The 19,420-nt window shown below is 37.1% G+C and overlaps 1 protein-coding gene across 15 annotated transcripts in view; it reads left to right on the plus strand.

Moving 5' to 3' along the window:
- Nucleotides 1–19,420, plus strand: part of EMSY (EMSY transcriptional repressor, BRCA2 interacting) — an 80,783-nt gene that overhangs the window by 58,117 nt on the left and 3,246 nt on the right. For 8 of the 15 annotated variants that reach the window (XM_005216306.5, XM_005216312.5, XM_024975512.2 and 5 more), the window contains 6 exons: nt 6,981–7,145; nt 8,847–9,002; nt 10,010–10,051; nt 12,595–12,746; nt 14,656–15,219; nt 16,194–16,694. In XM_005216306.5, coding sequence (XP_005216363.1) covers nt 6,981–7,145; nt 8,847–9,002; nt 10,010–10,051; nt 12,595–12,746; nt 14,656–15,219; nt 16,194–16,694 — 1,580 coding nt within the window. 15 annotated transcript variants of the gene reach the window in all.

The following is a 19,420-nucleotide window of genomic DNA, read 5'->3' on the forward strand; positions in this document are numbered from 1 at the left end:
ACAGAACTGTTTATCTTTCTTTGATCATTCCTCACTCACTCTGTTTCCTCTCCTCATCGTCCACATTATTCTCTCTGGAATGCTTTCTTAGCACCTTCACTTTTTCAATACAGTTTCTTCATATTGTACAGGCATTATTATTTTAACTCTTTGGTGGAATCATCCCAGATTAGTCTTACTAATGGTTCATATTGCTAATTATTCCATTAATTCAATTTGAACATTTATCTTTAAATTTATACTATGTAGTAAGCTTTATGAGAAAGCTTCATGAAGGAGGTAGCATTTGAAATGGTCTTTGGAAACTCATTGATAAAAAAATAAATTAAAATATTGATTTTAGCAAACAGTATGGCTCTCATTTTAGAAAATGGATAATTTTCTTCAGCGTATTATTAGTAATAGTAATATTTTCTGAATCAATTTACTAAGGTTTAATTTATCATTCTATATTGGTTATGAATCAGTTTATGTCTGGTTACAGTGGGGTGATATTTACTCTGTTTCTTTTAGACTTACTGATTTGATGTGTATAGATTCTATTCTTAAACTAACAATAAGATTCTTTTTTCCTCTTTTATTTTTAAGTCTGTACTTATTTGAATAATTCCAGCTGTTTTTTCCTTTGAGAAATATTTTCATAAAAGACAGGTAAAATGTTTAGGTTATGAATTGGTGCTGAAATGGGAACCTGAACAGTAAACTATATACACAAGCTCAGGTTACCTTTGAAATTGCTGTTTTTTCCCTAAGGGAGCTGTAAGCCAGTCATTACTTCCCTAACATGCCATTTCATTAGGGAGCCTTTAGTTTTCATTCTAAGAAAAGGATAAAAGTTTGACTATTTTTGGAAGTGATTGAGTATAAATTTCTTGCTCTTTGATCTGTTATTATATGTGGCATCATTTATTTTTATTTTTGTTATTTATCTCTCATTGCATATTACTTCTTTTTAAAATATTTTGTAATACAGAAAAAAATCACCAAAGAGGAATATCTAATATAGTTAACTATAAAGCCAGTTTAAAAAAATATTTATTTATTTGCTTTTTATTTGGCTGTGCTAGGTCTTAATTGTGTCCTGCAGAATATTCGTTGTGCTGCACAACTCTTTAGTTGTGGCACAAGGCTCCAGAGTATGTGGGCTCAGTAGTTGTGACATTCCCTGACCAGAGATCAAACCCATGTCCCCTGCCTTGCAAGGTGGTTTCTTAACTACTGGGCCACCAGGGAGGTCCCTAAAGCCAATTTTTATAATCTTCATTTACTCCTCTCCCCATTTCACTGTATAGTTTCTTAGTACATTCTCCAAAGACAAGGGACTATATATGCTGTGGGAATGTATATGCTGTGTTATAAGAAAGGGATAAAGGTTTTGTTAAGTCTAAGACTCAAGTTTGGTTTTCATACCTACTGGGAATATAAGCACTATATAACAGCCCATTTTTTCCTTTATATTGTTTTTGTAGTTTTTAGCCCACCTCTGTTTAGTACTTTTCATGTAATTTCAAATTTATAAAAAGTTACAGGAATAAAAAGAACTTCTGTGTATAGTCTTTTACTATATTCACCACTTATTTACATTTTGCCCTATTTACTTTGTTGTTGATTCTCTTTCTGTGCCGCCCCCTGTGTGTTTATAATTTTTGAAATTTTTAACCATTTGAGAACAAGTTGTAGATGTCATGCCTTTTATCTCTAAATACTTATATATTTGTTGGCTTATATTTCTTAAGGGTTAGTCTCTTCATAACTAAAATACAGTTATCAAAATCACGATTTAAAGTTTTAGTTCTATGATCTACAGTCCATTCAGATGTCATCAACTGTCCAATCATGTAATCCTTTGTAGTTTTGCCAGTACAGCAACCTACCCCCACCACCAGTCCACAGTCCACATCAGTATTATGCATTATATTTAGTTGCATTGTCTAATGTTTCTCATTTGATTCAGCATGAATTCCACAGATGTAGTGTATTCTTAGCTTTATCTTATCAGAAGGCACTGATGTCAGTTTGTCCCAATATTGATGATGTTATGTTAATGTTGATCTCTTGGTTAATGCCTCCCCCCGGCCTTTTTTTTTTTTTTGCATTATGAAATTACCATATGTCCCTTTGAGATTAATGGTAATATATGGGGAGATGGTTTGAAACTATATAAATATCATATCCCTCATCTTTATCTGCTAGTTTTAGCATCCAGTGATAATTTTCTAAAGTCTATTATTTGTTACCTAGTTGATAGTTGGCATTCTACTGTAAGAATAGATCGACTTTTCTCGACTTCATATCCTTTTTCTAGTGACTTCCTTTATACAAGTCTTAGAATAAAGATGTCTTTTTATGCCAAAGGTTTCCTTGATTCTACTTGTGGTTTCTAAACTTTTCCCACCATTCCCTGCCTGAAAGGAGAAGCAGTTTAGGCCTTATACATTATTTCTGAACTGTCTTCTCACAGGCTAGAATAGCGACCTTCATCTTCACCTTGTTATGGCACTTTCCTTAATCACCCTGGGAGGGTTCATTACTCCTTCTATACTAGGCTTCCAAAATTGCTTTGTACTACCAGCTAGTTTATCATTGATCATTTTATTTTGTACTTTTTTTGTTTGTTTAATATAATTATTTTCTTTTCCACTAGGCTACTAACTTCTTAGAGGCAAGCATCGTACTCATCTCTGTATATTCAGTATTTAGTGAAGAGGTTAACTAGCTCTAAGTAGACACTCAGTAAAAGTTTCTCTGAATGAACAAACAAAACAGCAACTGTAACAGCAACTGTGGCACAGGGTCAAGCTTCAGCCTTATAAATTCATTTTTGTTTCCTGAGTCCAAAACATTTTTTCCTTTCTGGGGTTTCTCCTAACCTAGTGGGTTAAGTGCTGTACACCTGAAGTATTTTTACATACTGATAGACAGCTAGATGACCAACTAATAGTTCAGGGTCATACTTACCTAGGTCGCTAAATGAAAATTGGGCCACATACCTTCCACAGCTCTTCAGCTTTCCTTCCTATTTGGATCTTCTTTTTTTCTCTTTTTCACTTGGGAACAAGGTTATTTGGCTTATTGGGTTCCATATTTTTTTTTAAAGAGAGAAAAAAACGTTAAAAGCAAAACTTTGTTTCCAAAAAAGGTTTTAAGTAGACTAGAATATAAGATTATGTGAAGTAAAATGGAAGAGAAAAAGGAGACAAAACCAAAGGTAGTGATTTAAGATGGAACATGAATGAAGCAAATATGAAAATGCATCCTATAAAGACATTGTTTTAAGTAACTTTTTTTCTAGGATGATTTTTCCAGAAGCTTCATGATCTCAGCAGGTTATGGTGAGGGTAAGGAATGAATGAAGGTTAAGCAAAACATACCAATACTTATTGCAGAACTTTTCAGAGTCATTATGTGGTGATATATATTGTGAAAGATGAAGAATGGCATATATAATATAAAATGCCCCCCAACTTTTTTGAGCATGGAACCCTTCTTTTGCAAAATGTTCATTGGAACATTTGGGGGAAAGCTGTGTAAGCAGTTAAATACTGTGAGGGCCTTGTTTTTTATGACAGTATTTCAGAGGGAAGATACTTATTACATCATGGAAAAGATACAGACATCTTGGTTTTAGTATAGAATAGATGGATTAGGTGCGTGCAGCATCTGGGAGTCATTTTTATGAAGAACAGTAGGTGGAAACAGGACATTTATAGAAAAGAGAAGATGAAGATTGGGTTGGGTTGTGGGGGACATAGGAACTGTTGTCAGTTATCTTAAGGAATGTGACATAGAAGAGGGAAAAGAATTGGTCTTTGATAGGTACATGGGCAGAACTAGAACTGTTGAGAAGCAATCAGAAGACCTGTTTCCACTCCATACAAGAAAAATTTCTAATTGTCATAACTGTGCAAAGATGGAAGGAAATTACCTTGGAAAACAGTGAGTTCTTTAGTGCTAGATTCCTGGACTGGTGGTGATATTTTGAAGATTTTAACATAAGATCGATGATAGTATTAAACATACTTTTAGATTTTATTTTTTCTAGCTGAGAGGTCCCATGTGAAAGTTGAAAGTAGCTCAGTCGTGTCTGACTCTTTGCGACCCCATGGACTAATACATAGTCCGTGGAATTCTCCAGGCCAGAATACTGGAATGGGTAGCCATTCCCTTCTCCAGGGGATCTTTCCAACCCAGGGATCAAACGTAGGTCACCCACATTGCAGGTGGATTCTTTCAGCTGCAGGGAAGCTACCAGGGAAGCCTGAGAGGTCTTACCACTGCTGCTGCTGCTGCTGCTAAGTCGCTTCAGTTGTGTCCGACTCTGTGCGACCCCAGAGACAGCAGCCCACCAGGCTCCCCCGTCCCTGGGATTCTCCAGACAAGAACACTGGAGTGGGTTGCCATTTCCTTCTCCAATGCATGAAAGTGAAAAGTGAAAGTGAAGTCACTCAGTCGTGTCCGACTCCTAGCGACCTCATAGACTGCAGCCTACCAGGCTCCTCCGTCCATGGGATTTTCCAGGCAAGAATACTGGAGTGGGGTGCCATTGCCTTCTCCAGAGAGGTCTTACAATTCTATGCAAATGTGATAGAAGCTTTTTATAGTAAAGACATATGAGACTTTCTTCCATAGAGATGCCTGAATTTGCCTTTGGGTATAACAGTATAGTGTGTATCTCTAGTACATAACATACAGTATATGCCCGATAAATACTTGTTAAATGACCTATGGGGAAAGATATCTGAGGGTCAGTAGGCCACCATCCCCAAGAGAGGTAGGGAAGTCTGGATGGATGCACACTGCATAATCAAATGGAACTGTTGTATCAGGCTCCTGCTGTCTCAGTCATTACACTCTGACCTCAGCGTCAGATTTGGTAGGCAGTAGATTTAGCTAGTCTAAGCTAGAGGAAAATCACTCAAGGAATGTTTTTGATATTTAGGTTCACACCCATTCTGTGTCACAGCCATTGTGGTTGCTGCATTGACGCTTTGTATGGTCAGCTGCACTTTTTGTGTATGGGCAAAAAGAGAAAAACCAGTCTCCCCAGTCCCTATGGGATGATGTTATGTGGGCTGATGTGTCTGATTAGGTGCTCCTTGTAGAAATGTGTTTTCTTTTTCAGTCTTGTGTTACCTTATCTCTCTACCAATGCAGTTTTTGCTTTCTTCTGGGTAGTTAATATGTGTATTTTACAGAGTTGGGTTGCAAAGTCATTCTTTGCCTATAGGTCCTTGTACCTAACCAAGGGGTACTTATAGCATCATGAGAGATTCTTAAAATTGAGAACTAAGTTTATATAAAATGAATGATTCCCTAATATGATCAGTTTTCTTTAAGTTTAATTTCTTATATATGCTCTTAGAATTAGTAAAGAAAAACTGCTGTAGGCCTCACAGAGCTTTTGATATTACTACATGATATTGTTCTTCAATCATCTAGATTTTTTTTGAAAGTTTAATGGAAATTGTACATCCCTGGTGTGGCATATAGTCTACCTAGAGTTTAGAGGATAAGGTAGGGAGCAGAAATACAGTTTTGTTTTTATGGTAAATAAAAATTCCAGATATTTTGTATATTGATTTTGTTTTGGGGGGAAGATAGGTTTTTTGGTTTTGTTTTGTTTTTGAAGAGTCATTCCTGCTGCTTCAACCTTTTTGAACAACTTTGTGGTTTTCAAAAATATAAAATTCATAGAAGGGTGAACTTAAGTTGTACTTATTCTTGGTTTTGGGGCTGCATGAATTACGTTCTGTGATACTTGCACTGACCATTCCAACTCATAGTAGTCTTTTTCTTTCTATTATATAATTGCCCTAATCATTTGACTTTATCTCAGGATACAAAGCTACACACACACACACACACGTTTTATGTCTCCTCCATTAGAATCTAAACTTGGGAGTAGGAGTCATGCTTTTATAGCCTATGTAATTTCTTTGTGGTATCTTGGACCAAGGAGTTTAAGAACTTAACAATAGTGTAGTATACTACACTTATACTACTTATTCCATCTACTTATTCTGTAGATGGAAAACTCAAATAATTTGTTGTTTGATTTTATGTGTCTAATATTTACATGCATACTTACATAGCATGAATATAATAAGCCTTGAGTTAGTTAGGGCTATAATTTATTTTGAAACTAACAAAAAGGCTTAGAATTGAGAAATTTTCAGGCCACAACCAGAACAACAACAACAAAAATAAAACATTTCTATTGTCCTTCATAGTTTATAAAGCTCTTTTACATATATTATTTCATTATATCCTCAGAAATCCTGTGAGGTAGAGAGGTAATTTTAGTGTTGCCATTTTAGAAATAATGATACTAAGACCCAAAGAATCAACTTGCTGGTAATTGCTAGAGCTGGGACTGTAACCTAAGACTTTGAATTCTGAATGTTATATGTGTCCTATTATATCATGCTGCTTCTAGATCATTTATCCATTTTTCTTGTCAGTGGACAGGATTTCCTTTCAGTAATTCCAGTAAGTGTTGACTGAATGCTCAGGTTGTAATACAGAACACATTTTTAGGTGCATTGGGGAAAATAAGACTCATACCGCATTTCGTTCTTATGGTACGTGGACATGCACCCACCTACAGAAATGCACACCTATTTATCATAGCAGTTATAACATTGAATTGTAATTTGTCTCTTTACATGTCTGTCTCTCCAACCAGATTGTGTGCTTCTTGAGCATCCTTTGATTATTCTGTGAGCTCTTTTATATCCAGTGCCAAATGTAGACTGGCACATAGGTGCCCAGTCTGTTGAATGAATGAATGAATGAATAAGTGAATATAGACATGAAAGACATTATGCCCTCTGGGAGCTTACAGTCTTTTTGGGGAGATAAAGCATGAAGTTTGTAGTAAAACAAAGATTTTTTAAAAAGAACAAATTGTTTTTTTTTTTTTTTTTTTTTAAGAGAAACTTTGTTTATAGGGTTTTTTTTTTTTAACTAATATAAAACAGATTCCCAGCCTGTAGTTCATGTAATTGCTTCCCGGCGTCAGGATTGGTCAGAACATGAGATTGCAATGGAGACTAGCCCCACCATAATTTATCAGGATGTATCCAGTGAATCACAATCAGCTACTTCAACAATCAAAGCTCTGTTAGAACTCCAACAGACAACAGGTATGAATTCACATGCTCAGCTGAATGAAGCATGTTTTCTCTAGAGATGGGTTGTGCTAAAGTACTACTACTGTTATATTTTCTTTGTTATTATTTGAGCACATTTCCCCCCTCTGGACTTGTCTATAATCATTGGTTCAGTCTGTTTACTTGTCAGTTCATTAAGATGTTCACAGGAATACTGAAGGATAGACAGACTGTAGTCTATCATTTCTATCAGAAGAAAGAAGAAAAAACAGCACAGTTCTTTTCTTCTCTCTCTCCAGCTTAAAGTGGACAATCCTGTTGCCTTTTGTCACCAGAAAGGAGTAGGTCTATCGATTTCTAAGCACAAAGATAAATGCAGTACATTTGCCAATTCTATTCAAGAATAGTAGAAGGCAAATTGGAGGGCCCCTGCCATCCTGCTTGATATTGGTGGAGCAGTTTTGTGGTCATAAAACATTAAGGGCCTTGCTAACATTCTAATTTGTTTTTTTATCTTCATACTTCTTTGTATAATATAACAACCTGAGCTTCCATGCAAAGCTGTTCTCATTTAGCAAGATCCAATCAGTATTTCCAGTTATTAAATATCTTCTATAAACTCTAGGCAAAACTGTGTTAGTTATACTGACTTTTCTATTATAATAGATCAGATATTGTCAGAGTTCTTAGGGGACCTTAGTGATGATCTCGTCCATTCGTTTCATTATGGATAAACATACTGAGACCTAGAGAGGTTATCCAGTTGGCTAGTGGCAGAGTGAGATTCCATGTCTTTTGATTCCCAATTCAGTGTCCTCTCTACTTGTGGGGTGACTTTTGTATTCCTTTGGTTTTGTTTTACTTTCTTTAAATGATTATCTTGATTTTATCACATTTTATGCTTGGTGAGAACAATCTGAATGATTGCTTACTGGACTTAATTACTTACTGTTTGTTGTAACATCCACTCTACACTACCCAAAGAATACTAGCATTTATTTTAAGTCTTTGATTTTTTTATTGGTGTTATTTTTGGCTTTAGGCATTTCCTTAGCTCCTTGTCTTTAACATACTCAACTATTTCCGTTAATGCCTTATAGAGGGTGGAAACCAAATAATTTTGTAGAAAAAGTGATAATTTAGAAAGTTATTCTATCCATGGAAACCATTCTTGATTCCAGACCATTCCATAGACATTTTTGCAGGAACATATTTTCCTAACAGTGAATATTTTTATCCTTCAAGAGTCATAAAAATGTAACAATTCTTTGGGAATTATCTTGAATTTTTAATAGATCAAATTAAACTGGTCACTGTGTTGTGCTCTTCTGGGCAGTTGTGTCCTGGAGCAAATAATGCTGAGTAGTGCTTACTCACCCTTTGTTTTCAGGTTGGTGAACTGAAGAATACCAGGTACTGCCTTGACTAAGGGTAAAGGAAGTGTTCTAAAGGGATGTATGTACAAGGGAAACAGATCCAGTTGTTTGGCCTAGTGATAATAGGGGCAGATTTTAGTCTGAACACCTCTGCGTTCTTGCTGTGCTGCTGAGTATGCTTGCACAAGTTGTGCACTCTATAGCCATCCAGTAGTCTGTGCTTTTGTTTTCAACTTCCTATCTTCTTAGTCACTGCCCATGTGGCACCCCAGAGGTCTTGTTCATTTTTCCATGGACAACTCTGGTTTTAGTACTTGTTTATAATAAAGTTAATTTTTCCCCTGACTTTTTTATACAGTGAAGGAAAAATTGGAATCTAAACCAAGACAACCCACTATTGACCTAAGTCAAATGGCAGTGCCTATTCAGATGACCCAGGAAAAGAGACATTCTCCTGAAAGTCCATCAATTGCGGTGGTAGAGTCAGAACTAGTTGCTGAATACATCACCACTGGTAGGTGTCCTTTTAAAAAGTAGTATTAAGGTAGGAGTGCTACCTTTCTGGATTTCATGTGATGATTGGGGGAAAATGTATTTTTTATATTTCTCGATCTCTTCCAGTTTTCTCTCAGAACAGATTCACATTGTCTTTGGGATTTACCCTGCCTTTAATGATTAGAGGGAGAAAATTGATAGATTTTACAAAGTTTGCAAGTAATATAAAACTGTAGTTGGCCTTAAAGAATATCTGTGAACATCAGGCAGCACCAGTAGTGAGAGGATAGAATATCTTTTATGGGGGAATAAGTACTCATATACATTTGAATTTTTTAGTTTTGGGAAGGGGAGGTGGGTCAAGGGTGAAAGAAAGTATAAAATCCAACCCTCCTCCCCCTTTTTAATGTAAAGAAAATATGTGGAAAATTTTAAATCCTTGTAAATAGTTAAGAGTTGTGATGGAAAACACGTTAGGTATTTATGTGGTCTGGCAGCAAAAACACTGATGATGTTTTTGGATGGCATATGTAGAGAAGTGGAGCAGGAAGGATAATAGGTTCGTTCATATTCTGGTGAGACCACACCTGGAATACTGCTTTCTGTTTGGGGCCCTCTATTACTTTGAGATTTGGAGGAATTCAGAGAGTAGTAACATGAATAATTAGGGCTTAGGAGAGATGACTTATGAGGCAGTATATAAAGAACACCTGTCTTCTGTTTTCTTAAGCATAAGAGAACAAAAAGTTGCAAGTATTTGAAGGATGTAAATACCAAAGTGGAAAGGGAATTTTTTGGCATAATTTTGGGAGATATTGTTAAGACTAATGGATTAAAATTGCCAAAAGGGAAAATCCAATTAAAAATTATGTAAAGCTATCTAGCATCTTTCTTTAGAGATACTTAGCAAAAAGCAGAGGGCAGTATGTTGGGAAAATCAATAATAACCTCTGGGGATAGACTAGATTATCAAACGGTAAATAGATAAAAAGACCTATGATATCTTCCCTTACTTATCCTTTTCAGAACGCACTGATGAGGGGACAGAGGTTGCTTTTCCCCTTCTAGGTAAGTGGTGTGCATCCATTTGTAGCAAAAGTAACTGAAGATAAAAGATGATTGTTTTGGGGGCAAACCACTTAATGGATGCGCTCTACTCTGATCTGGTAGAGGAAAGGTAAGCTCTACTCAGTAAAAGGGAGAGAGACTTTCCTTTTGCAGAGTAGTGGGATTCTTTCTCAGAAATGAGCAGTCTGACATTGGAAAAATAAGAGTTGTTTAAAGAAATAAGTGACTGTTTTATGGTGTTTCATGGCCCAGTTAAAGGTCACTTCAGCTGTTTTCCAAATATCTACTCTGTGACCTCCCTTCTATAATCTTCTCCCATCATATCTTCAGCCTCACTGAGTGGTTTTTTTTTTTTTTTTTACTTCAAAGCCAACTTCCTGACCCTCTTGTATTATTCTGCAGTGGATGTTATTTTTCTTTAACTTACCTACACTCTGGAGAATTACTATGAAGAGATTTTAGTATTTTGAATTTATAGTATCTTGAGGATTATTCTTAAATGGTTTCAGTTGATCATCTATGAAATCTACTTCATTTCTTAATAAATGTAATAATTATGAATATTAGTGTGGGCAGTAAAAATGTTGCATATAATCTAATAATTTCATCAGAAATTGTATATATTATTTTTCAAATGTCATTCATTTCTGATGATGCTTCTATCAGTAAAAAGCTTCATTGATTTGCTTGCTTAGTTTTAATATTATTAATATGATTTTTTTCTCTTAGTTGTACTATAAATGATTTCAGTATTTGTTATTTTAATACAAACTATGACTCCATTTTTTCCAGTTTCGTTGAGCACATATGAAAGATTGTATTAACTCATATAATTTAAAATGTATATATAAAGCTTCTTGTGAAATGCAATAAGATACTATAGTGCATTTACAAAAGAGTACTAGTGGTGCTGCCTGTAACCTCATATCACATGTAGGCGTATATATAGCAACAATAGAAAAACTGCATGGTGGGACTTCCTTGGTGGTCCAGTGGCAGACACTCTGAGCTTCCAGTGTAGGAGGCCTGAGTTTAATTCCTAGTCAGGGAACTAGATCCCACATGCTGCAACTAAAAAGGTCCTGCATGCTGCAACGAGGATCGAGGATCCTGCATGCAGTATTGGGACCCAGTGCAGCCAAATAAATAAATATTAGAAAAATGTTCAAAAAAAAAAAGAAAAATGGCATTTTTGAATATAGATAAAATGTGTTATAAAAATGAAGCTTATTTGTATTTCACTAGATAGTTTTAAAGTTCTATACTGACAGTGGCACTTTTACATTGATTTTGTAGTGATCATCTTTTCCTTGGGCATTTGACTGTGACTTTTCTAAGTATGGAACCACTACTACTTGAAATTGTAGATCAAGATATATGAGAATTAGAACCATGGATTACTGAGAGGTTTTGATATTCTCAAAATCCTTAGCTAATTTTACAGATTTATTTTTATCTGTTTCTGATTCAAAAAGTTGGTTTCCAGTAACTATAGACATTTTTAAAGCTCTGTAGAGTAAGAAGTGTTGAGTATTTATACTGTTTAAAAAGTTGAAATTGAGGCTGATTAAAAGTGATAGTTTGGCATCAACATAGATGTGTAGTTTAAATGTATAGTTTACTCCATGGGACCTTCCAGCAAGAGACTAAGAGGTGGAATTATTTCCTGAACTGTACTCTTACTCATTTGTTTTGGATGAGCTGAATTTGAGAAGATGAAAGAACACTAACTTTTCTGTTATTTTGTTAACTTTATATTTTGGTACTTAACAATCTAAGGACCATTTTCAATTCATTACTTCATTTGGTCCTCTTCTAAGAAATAAAATTTTATTTTATTTATAAAATAAAAAACAAAAATAAACAAAATAAAACCTCTGAACTTTAGAGATTAATAACATAGAGTTTAAGTGACCTCTTCAAATTCACATAGCTGATTGGTGGCAGAGTGGGACAGAATCCAGTTGTGACTGTTGATCCAGTTCTCTTTCTGTAGTATCACCTTGACCTATCATATCACCTTTAGGATATGAGAGAGTGTCTTTTGTATATAAAGGAGTGAATGCTTCTGGTTTTTGTATTACCTTTAGAACTGGGATCAAGAGGTTAAAAACTTGTACTGTCTCATTATCCTTAAAAATATTAGTCTAGGATTTGATTGCAGAAATTGATTGTTGTTTTGTTACCTTAATGGGGTAAAGGTCACTGGAGAAAGAGTACAACTCACAGGAGGATATAGCTTTAAGGGATTTGTTCCTCCTTTGTGGTAATAGTTTTCACAGTGCTTCCACATACATTTCTCATCTCATCCTTATAATAGCTCTGTTATTCCCATTTTACAGATGAGGACACAGAGTCTCAGAGAAGATAAGTGACTTTCTCAGAGTTACACAGCTCATAAATGGGCAGACTCTGGTCTTCTGCCTCCTAGTACCACACTTTCTCTCTGTGATGCAATCTCACAGACAGTTGTTTAAAATGACTACTGGTTACAGATGCTGTGGTGATTTCTGGAGAAATATCATCACCTCCTCTATTTTCAGTCAGCCACCGCTCCCAGCCCCAACAGCCTTCCCAGCCTCAGCGGACCCTCCTCCAGCATGTGGCTCAGTCACAGACTGCAACACAGACATCCGTGGTGGTGAAGTCCATCCCAGCTTCTTCCCCTGGAGCAATCACCCACATAATGCAGCAGGTTGTATCTCTGCTTTTTCCTTCTACCTTCTGTAGCCACTTCCTTCCTGAAATAAGATTCAGTTTCATCTCCTATTATAAGAGGGGAAATAACTGAGTTAAAGAGTGTTAGTGTAGTTCTTTTCATCTGTGAGGGGTGAGTAAAGGAAATGAACTGAGAGTCTTAACACCAGAAAGTAATTAAGAAATAGTATTCTTGGATCTTCTGTGAACTCTTAACATTTCAAAAGGGTAAAGCTATCTAGATGAATCTATGATATCAGAATTGCTCACTGTTTCTATGTATTTTCTTGTTATGGAAGGGTTTATCACTGAGGCAAGATTTTCAAATGAAATAGAAGTTGGCTTCCTTAAGCTGTTTGATGCTGAGTTTTTCATTTGTTTTACTTTTTGCTTTCATAATGAATCCTTATGGGAACATTAAAAATAACTAGGTAAATATTATTTGACTTCTTTTATTGAATGTGACCAATTGAGGAAGAGAGACTCAACAGGAAGGAAAATGAATTAATATAAAACAGAAAATGTGGTACCAAGGGTAATGGGGAAAAGGTAAAAAATACATCGATATATTGATTTTGTGCCAGATACTGTGCTTTGAGCTTTAAATGCTTTAACTTATTTAATTCTTGCTATGAGCCTGCAAGGTGATTGTATCATCCCTCTTACAAATGAGGAAACTCATGCCCATAGAAATTAAATAACCTATTCTGGATGGCAGAACCAGGATTTAAATCTAAAGAATCCTGCCTCTATTATAAAGTGATATCATAAATATCAGATTTAAGCATGACTTATCATTAGCAGCCACATAAATTACCATTACTCAACTGGTAGCAGTTGACCGTAATTACAGGCAAACTACTCAAAAGGCATGAAGAAATTGTTGAATTAAAAACCTGTATATGTAAGGTCATTATGAGATAGGGGAGAGTTTCAATTGAATCTCAAAGTTTTAAAGTTTAAGTAGATGTGTAGCATTTGACAAAGCAGTGGGAAGGATGGGATTGGGGTGGATCTTCTGTCACTGAGGGAAACCAGATGGCCAGAGATTTTGCTGGGTGTCAGCTCTCAGCCTGGAGTCTGGCCCTCATCTGGCTGTCCTGACATTGACTTTTCTCAAGACACCCGGGGAGGTCGGACAGCTGGCTCTAACCATGTCACTCAAGATTGCTGCTGCCTCCCATCGCTGTTAGAACTGACATCAGGCCATCTCTGTTTCTCCTGACAGGAGTGCTCTTATTGCTGCCACAGTTTCCTTCCCTCCTGGGAGGGAGCCGGGTGTGTGAAAGCCATTGCCTGGTGGGCGTGGAACCTGGGCGAGGAGGGCTGGGGCAGAGGGCAGATCACTCAGACCTTGGTAGGCCTGGCCACCCGTCTCCACCCTTAGCAAAGAGGCCCTCTGTGGAGACTGGGATGGGCATGGCCCTCAGACAATGCCTGCCTCCTGGACTGTGCTGAATGGGTGCACAGCACAAGTGGGCATCTCTGAACCTTGGATTTTCTCTAGATACCTCACTTCTGGGTTGCTGCGTTCTTCCTTTGGACAGATGAACAGCTCTGGAGCTGTGTCCTGAGCCAGGGACCCTTTTCTTTTCCCATCTTGTGCTGTGCTTACAGAGCATCCTTATTTTTCTTACCTTTTAAGTTCTGGGCCCTCTGAGAGTTTTCTTACTGCAGTGCATTTGCCAGTTTTTGCCGTACTTAATGTCTAAGAGTTGAAATTTTAAGAGTCTCAATCTAAGGCTGCCTTTAGATTTAGAGACCTTGAGAGTTTTTTGGTCTTCTTAGGTTCTCCCTTCTGAAAATTTTGAATGATTCTCATAATCAAGTCTTTTCCAATTTGAGGAAAATGTAGCAATATAGGTGTTTTTCTTATTTCATTCTTACTTTGTGCCTTTTTTACTTAGGCATTAAGCAGTCACACTGCTTTTACCAAACACAGCGAGGAACTTGGAACTGAGGAGGGCGAGGTTGAAGAGATGGACACTTTAGACCCTCAGACAGGTCTGTTTTATCGATCTGCCCTGACTCAGTCACAGTCAGCTAAGCCGCAGAAACTTAGCCAGCCACAGCTGGAACAGACTCAGCTGCAAGTGAAAACTCTGCAGTGCTTCCAGACTAAACAGAAGCAGACCATCCACCTGCAGGCAGACCAGCTCCAGCACAAACTCCCGCAAATGCCCCAGCTTTCCATCAGGCATCAAAAACTCACCCCTCTCCAGCAAGAACAAGCACAGCCCAAGCCAGATGTGCAGCACACACAGCATCCCATGGTGGCCAAAGACAGGCAGCTTCCTACCTTAATGGCACAGCCCCCACAGACTGTAGTACAGGTGCTTGCAGTGAAAACCACGCAGCAGCTCCCTAAACTGCAGCAGGCTCCGAACCAACCAAAAATCTACGTGCAACCCCAAACCCCCCAGAGCCAAATGCCGCTCCCAGCCTCTTCAGAGAAACAGCCGGCAAGCCAGGTAACGGAATATTGATAGCATGCAAAGTTAAACTTCTCTGTTCACGGAAAAAAATGAAAACATCACAACCCTGTCGTGATTAGCGGTGCATTCTCCTGGCAAGAGGAAACTCAAAAGCCTCATTACGCTGGTATTACTTTACTCCATCAGAAGGTTGACATTAGGGAAGAAATGTACGCATTAATATAGGAAGAAAAAAAGCATAGCACTCAGAACTTGAATTTCCAGGCAGTTTTTAATGAAATAACTTCAGCATTGATCAATAATGCATAGATATACCTAAATTATTTTTATTTTTTAGGCATAAAGTATTTATCTCCATGCTTGTAAGCTCTTATTTCTGTGGCAATAATGCTAATAAGTAAACTACAGTCTTTTAAGGAGCTTCATTGACCGTCTTCCTTTGTAGTTTACACCACCACCATTTGGTTAATAAATTTATCTTCGAGATTTCAGAGGAATTATCTGTGAATATTGAAAAGAAAAATTATATTAGGGAAAATTAGTGGCTTTGGAGTGATGTATGTGTATATGTGTGTGTTATAAATACATATATATATATATATATATATATAGAATATGTTTGTATAAACGTATTTTGAAGCAAAAGATTGAAAAAACCCTACTTTTATTTTAAAAAACTGAAGATTATATGAAATGATTTGAGATGGGTTTAAGGTATACTGTGTGGGGATGTAAATCCCAAGGAAAACAAGGCTGCTGTGACTTTTTTTCCTTTACTGCTATGAACCTTGGCTGGCTGAACAAAGGTTCTTTTGACCCCTCCTCTTTCACTAGTTTTCTTAAAGGTAACCAGATACTTTCCCATCAGCCCTCTTATTGAAACACCAAGCTTCAAAATATCTTCCTAGTATACAGCACAAATGTTTCTTTTGCCATTATTATCTGGGGTGTTTGATAGGTTTTCTCAAAGATATGTAGCTGTAACACACACAACCCCAATTTGTTTTCAGGTGGAGCAGCCAATTATAACCCAAGGATCCTCTGTTACAAAGATAACTTTTGAGGGGCGCCAGCCTCCCACAGTTACAAAGATAACTGGTGGCAGTTCTGTGCCTAAGTTGACATCACCAGTTACAAGCATATCTCCCATTCAGGCCTCTGAGAAGACAGCAGTGTCAGACATTTTGAAAATGTCTTTGATGGAAGCTCAGATTGATACAAATGTAGAGCATTTGGTAGTGGATCCCCCAAAGAAGGCTCTTGCCACTGGTGTGCTCACTGGTGAAGCAGGATCATTACCCTCCACCCATGTGGTGGTGGCAGGGATGGCGAATTCCACTCCCCAGCAACAGAAATGTAGAGAGTCCTGTTCAAGTCCATCTGCTGTTGGCCCTCCCCTAACGACAAGGAAAATCGATGCACCAGGAGTGCCTGCGACAGGCCAGTTCATGCGTATTCAGAATGTAGGCCAAAAGAAAGCTGAAGAGAGCCCAGCAGAAATTATCATCCAGGTAAGAATCAGAAGGAACACAAGAAATCTTGGGTGTCTTGAGGGTTGTGGGTTTGGTGTGTTTTGGGATGTCACAGGAAGAGTCAAGCCAAAATAGCAGAGAGATTATCAAATTTGGTTTATTACCTATTACAAATATACAAGTTTATAATTATTTTCTGAAACAGAGTCCTAGAAAATGGATAGATATTATCACAACAGTACACCTTAGAGACAGTCGAGGGCCCTGAGCCCCAGTGTCCACTTGATTCGTAGATGCAAGCCACACTTGCCAGTGTTGACTCAGCAGTCAACCTGCAAGATCAGCAACTTTCCAGGTCAAAGTTTGGGCTTCTCAGTCTTTGCCCAGAGTAGAAGTAGTTTGTACTCTTGGCATATAACTGGATTGTACTCCTATTTCAAGTTAATTTTAGAGACCCCTGTAGAAACACAGTTCTTGATCTTGATCCAAATTTATGGTTTTCAGCACTATAAAACCTTAATTAACTGAAATGTCTAGAGAACCATGTTGTAAGAGAATGTTTCTTAGTAATTTAATTTTATAACTAACTTGGGACTAACCATAAAGCTTTGCTTTTTATTTCAATCATTATATTATTGAAAAATCTTATTATGGTTACTCTCCTGTCTTGGTAAGTACAGGCTAGTGAACATGATGGATTGTTCATTGACAGTAGATTTTCCTATGCCTCACATTCCCTTCATTCTAAAACTCATCTGTTATCATATATAATCCAGACTGAAGAGTTACTGGGTCCAGACTAGCTTTTAGAAGTTGTGTTTTATTTCCCTCTCTCCTTGCAAGGTTCCAGGTTTTTTTCTTGACATTTGTTATTTTTTGCTTGGAAGGTATCAGAGCAGCACATTTTAGTTAATTGAGAATTTGGATTTATTGAAATGTGGATAATCTAGTATTTACTATGGATGGTAGTATTTATTGTACTATATTGTGTGACTTAGACTATTCTGTAGTAAATTTTGCCTTTCCTGTGATCCCAAGCCATGAAAGAATGCAAATTGACCGATATTAACCCAGATGGGATTTATTTTAGTATAGGGGAAATGCTTAAGTGCAAATAGATCTGGCCATTGAATTATTCAAACATTTTGTTCCTGTCAAAACAGTGAACTAAATAATCGTTGACCAGATGGATTTGTTACATGTTTTTTCCCCCTGAAGAGGTAGCATTGCATGCTAAGTCGCTTCAGTCGTGTCTGACTCTTTGCGACCCTATGGACTGCACCAGTCTCCTCTGTCCATGGGATTCTCCAGGCAAGAATACTGGAGTGGGTTGCCATGCCCTTCTCCACTGAAGAGGTAGGGTTTGGTGGAAAAGGAGGTTTCGTGGCTTTGCTATTCACTATGTGACTTTGGGCAAGACTACTTAACCTCCCTGTGCCTTAGTTTCCTCATCAGTAAAATGGGAATAAGGAATGCCTACTTTACGTGATTGGCATAAGGAGTATATAAAGTTGAGATGAAGCACTTAGCACAGTACCTGGCTTGTCGTGATTGCCCAATATATGATAGCTATTCCTATTTTTACTAAAATTTACTGTGGCCCCTGGGAGTTTAAGTTCTTTAAGTTCATATACTTGCTAAATTGAAAATTATTTTGAATAGCTTATGTGGAAATTATTTTCTCTACTTCATGAACAGGGGTGAAAATGTAATTTGCTTCATGTATCAAAGATGATAGCTAATGAGTAGGTTCTCTGCAAGAATACTGAGCTAATTTTTAGCGTTTACTATATGCTAGGTTGATGTGTCACTGTGTCAGAGGGAAGAGCAGCATTAAGGACCAAGCTTTTGGAGACAGAAATATCTAGATTTGAATCCCATAATCCTTACCTACTTTGTGGCTTTGGGCAACAGTTAACCTCTGTTCCTGTGATGAAGGGGAAACAATAACAGTTCAAAGAGTTGTTTTGAGGATTGAGTAAATATCTGGTTAAGTGTCCTGTATAGAGTAATACTCAATAAGGATAGCTCCTGTTGTTATAATCATCACTAACAGATTGTTAGAACATTTATTTTCAGGTCTCAGTAGTTATGCTTAGCTTTGACCCAAAGTATTGATTTTTACTCATTCAGTAAAATACCACTGACTTGAGTGAAGGAAGTCTGCAGCAGTTCCTTGAAAAATGTTCTGTAAAAATTCAGCATGTTTAATGTTAAGTACCTTGTAGACAGGTAATCCATATTTCTTTTATTCATTCATTCATTCCACATGGATTATTTGACCTCTGTGTTCCAGGCACTGTGCTAGGTGTAAGGATAGAGGAGTACCCAAGATGAATGTATCTTCTATTTTGAAGGGGTCTATATGTATATGGAATTCATAGAATTTAGATCTGTAGGGATATTTAAAGCATATCTTTTCTAATGATCTTATTTTACACAAAATTAAACTAAAGCTTAAGAAGGGAAGTGACTTATTCAGAGGTCCACAGCAAGTCACAGCTAGAGCTGAACTAAAATTCTGACCCCACCAGAGACTTTTTCATAGCGATCAGCTGTATGGAACAAGGGCAGGAGGGTGAGGGAAGACAAAAAACTTTACCACTTTAGAATCAATGCCTGGGCATCTTACACTATTTTCTTGATAGTATTAAAACTAAATTTGCATCTCTCCTCAGTAGAAGGTTGTTTTGGTTAGGTATATTTTCAAAATGCTGATATTCAGCTTTGCTCCTGGGTTCTTTATGTCAAAGATACATTATTCG

The sequence above is a fragment of the Bos taurus genome, chromosome 15 (assembly GCF_002263795.3).
Source record: "Bos taurus isolate L1 Dominette 01449 registration number 42190680 breed Hereford chromosome 15, ARS-UCD2.0, whole genome shotgun sequence".
Taxonomy (NCBI): domain Eukaryota; kingdom Metazoa; phylum Chordata; class Mammalia; order Artiodactyla; family Bovidae; genus Bos; species Bos taurus.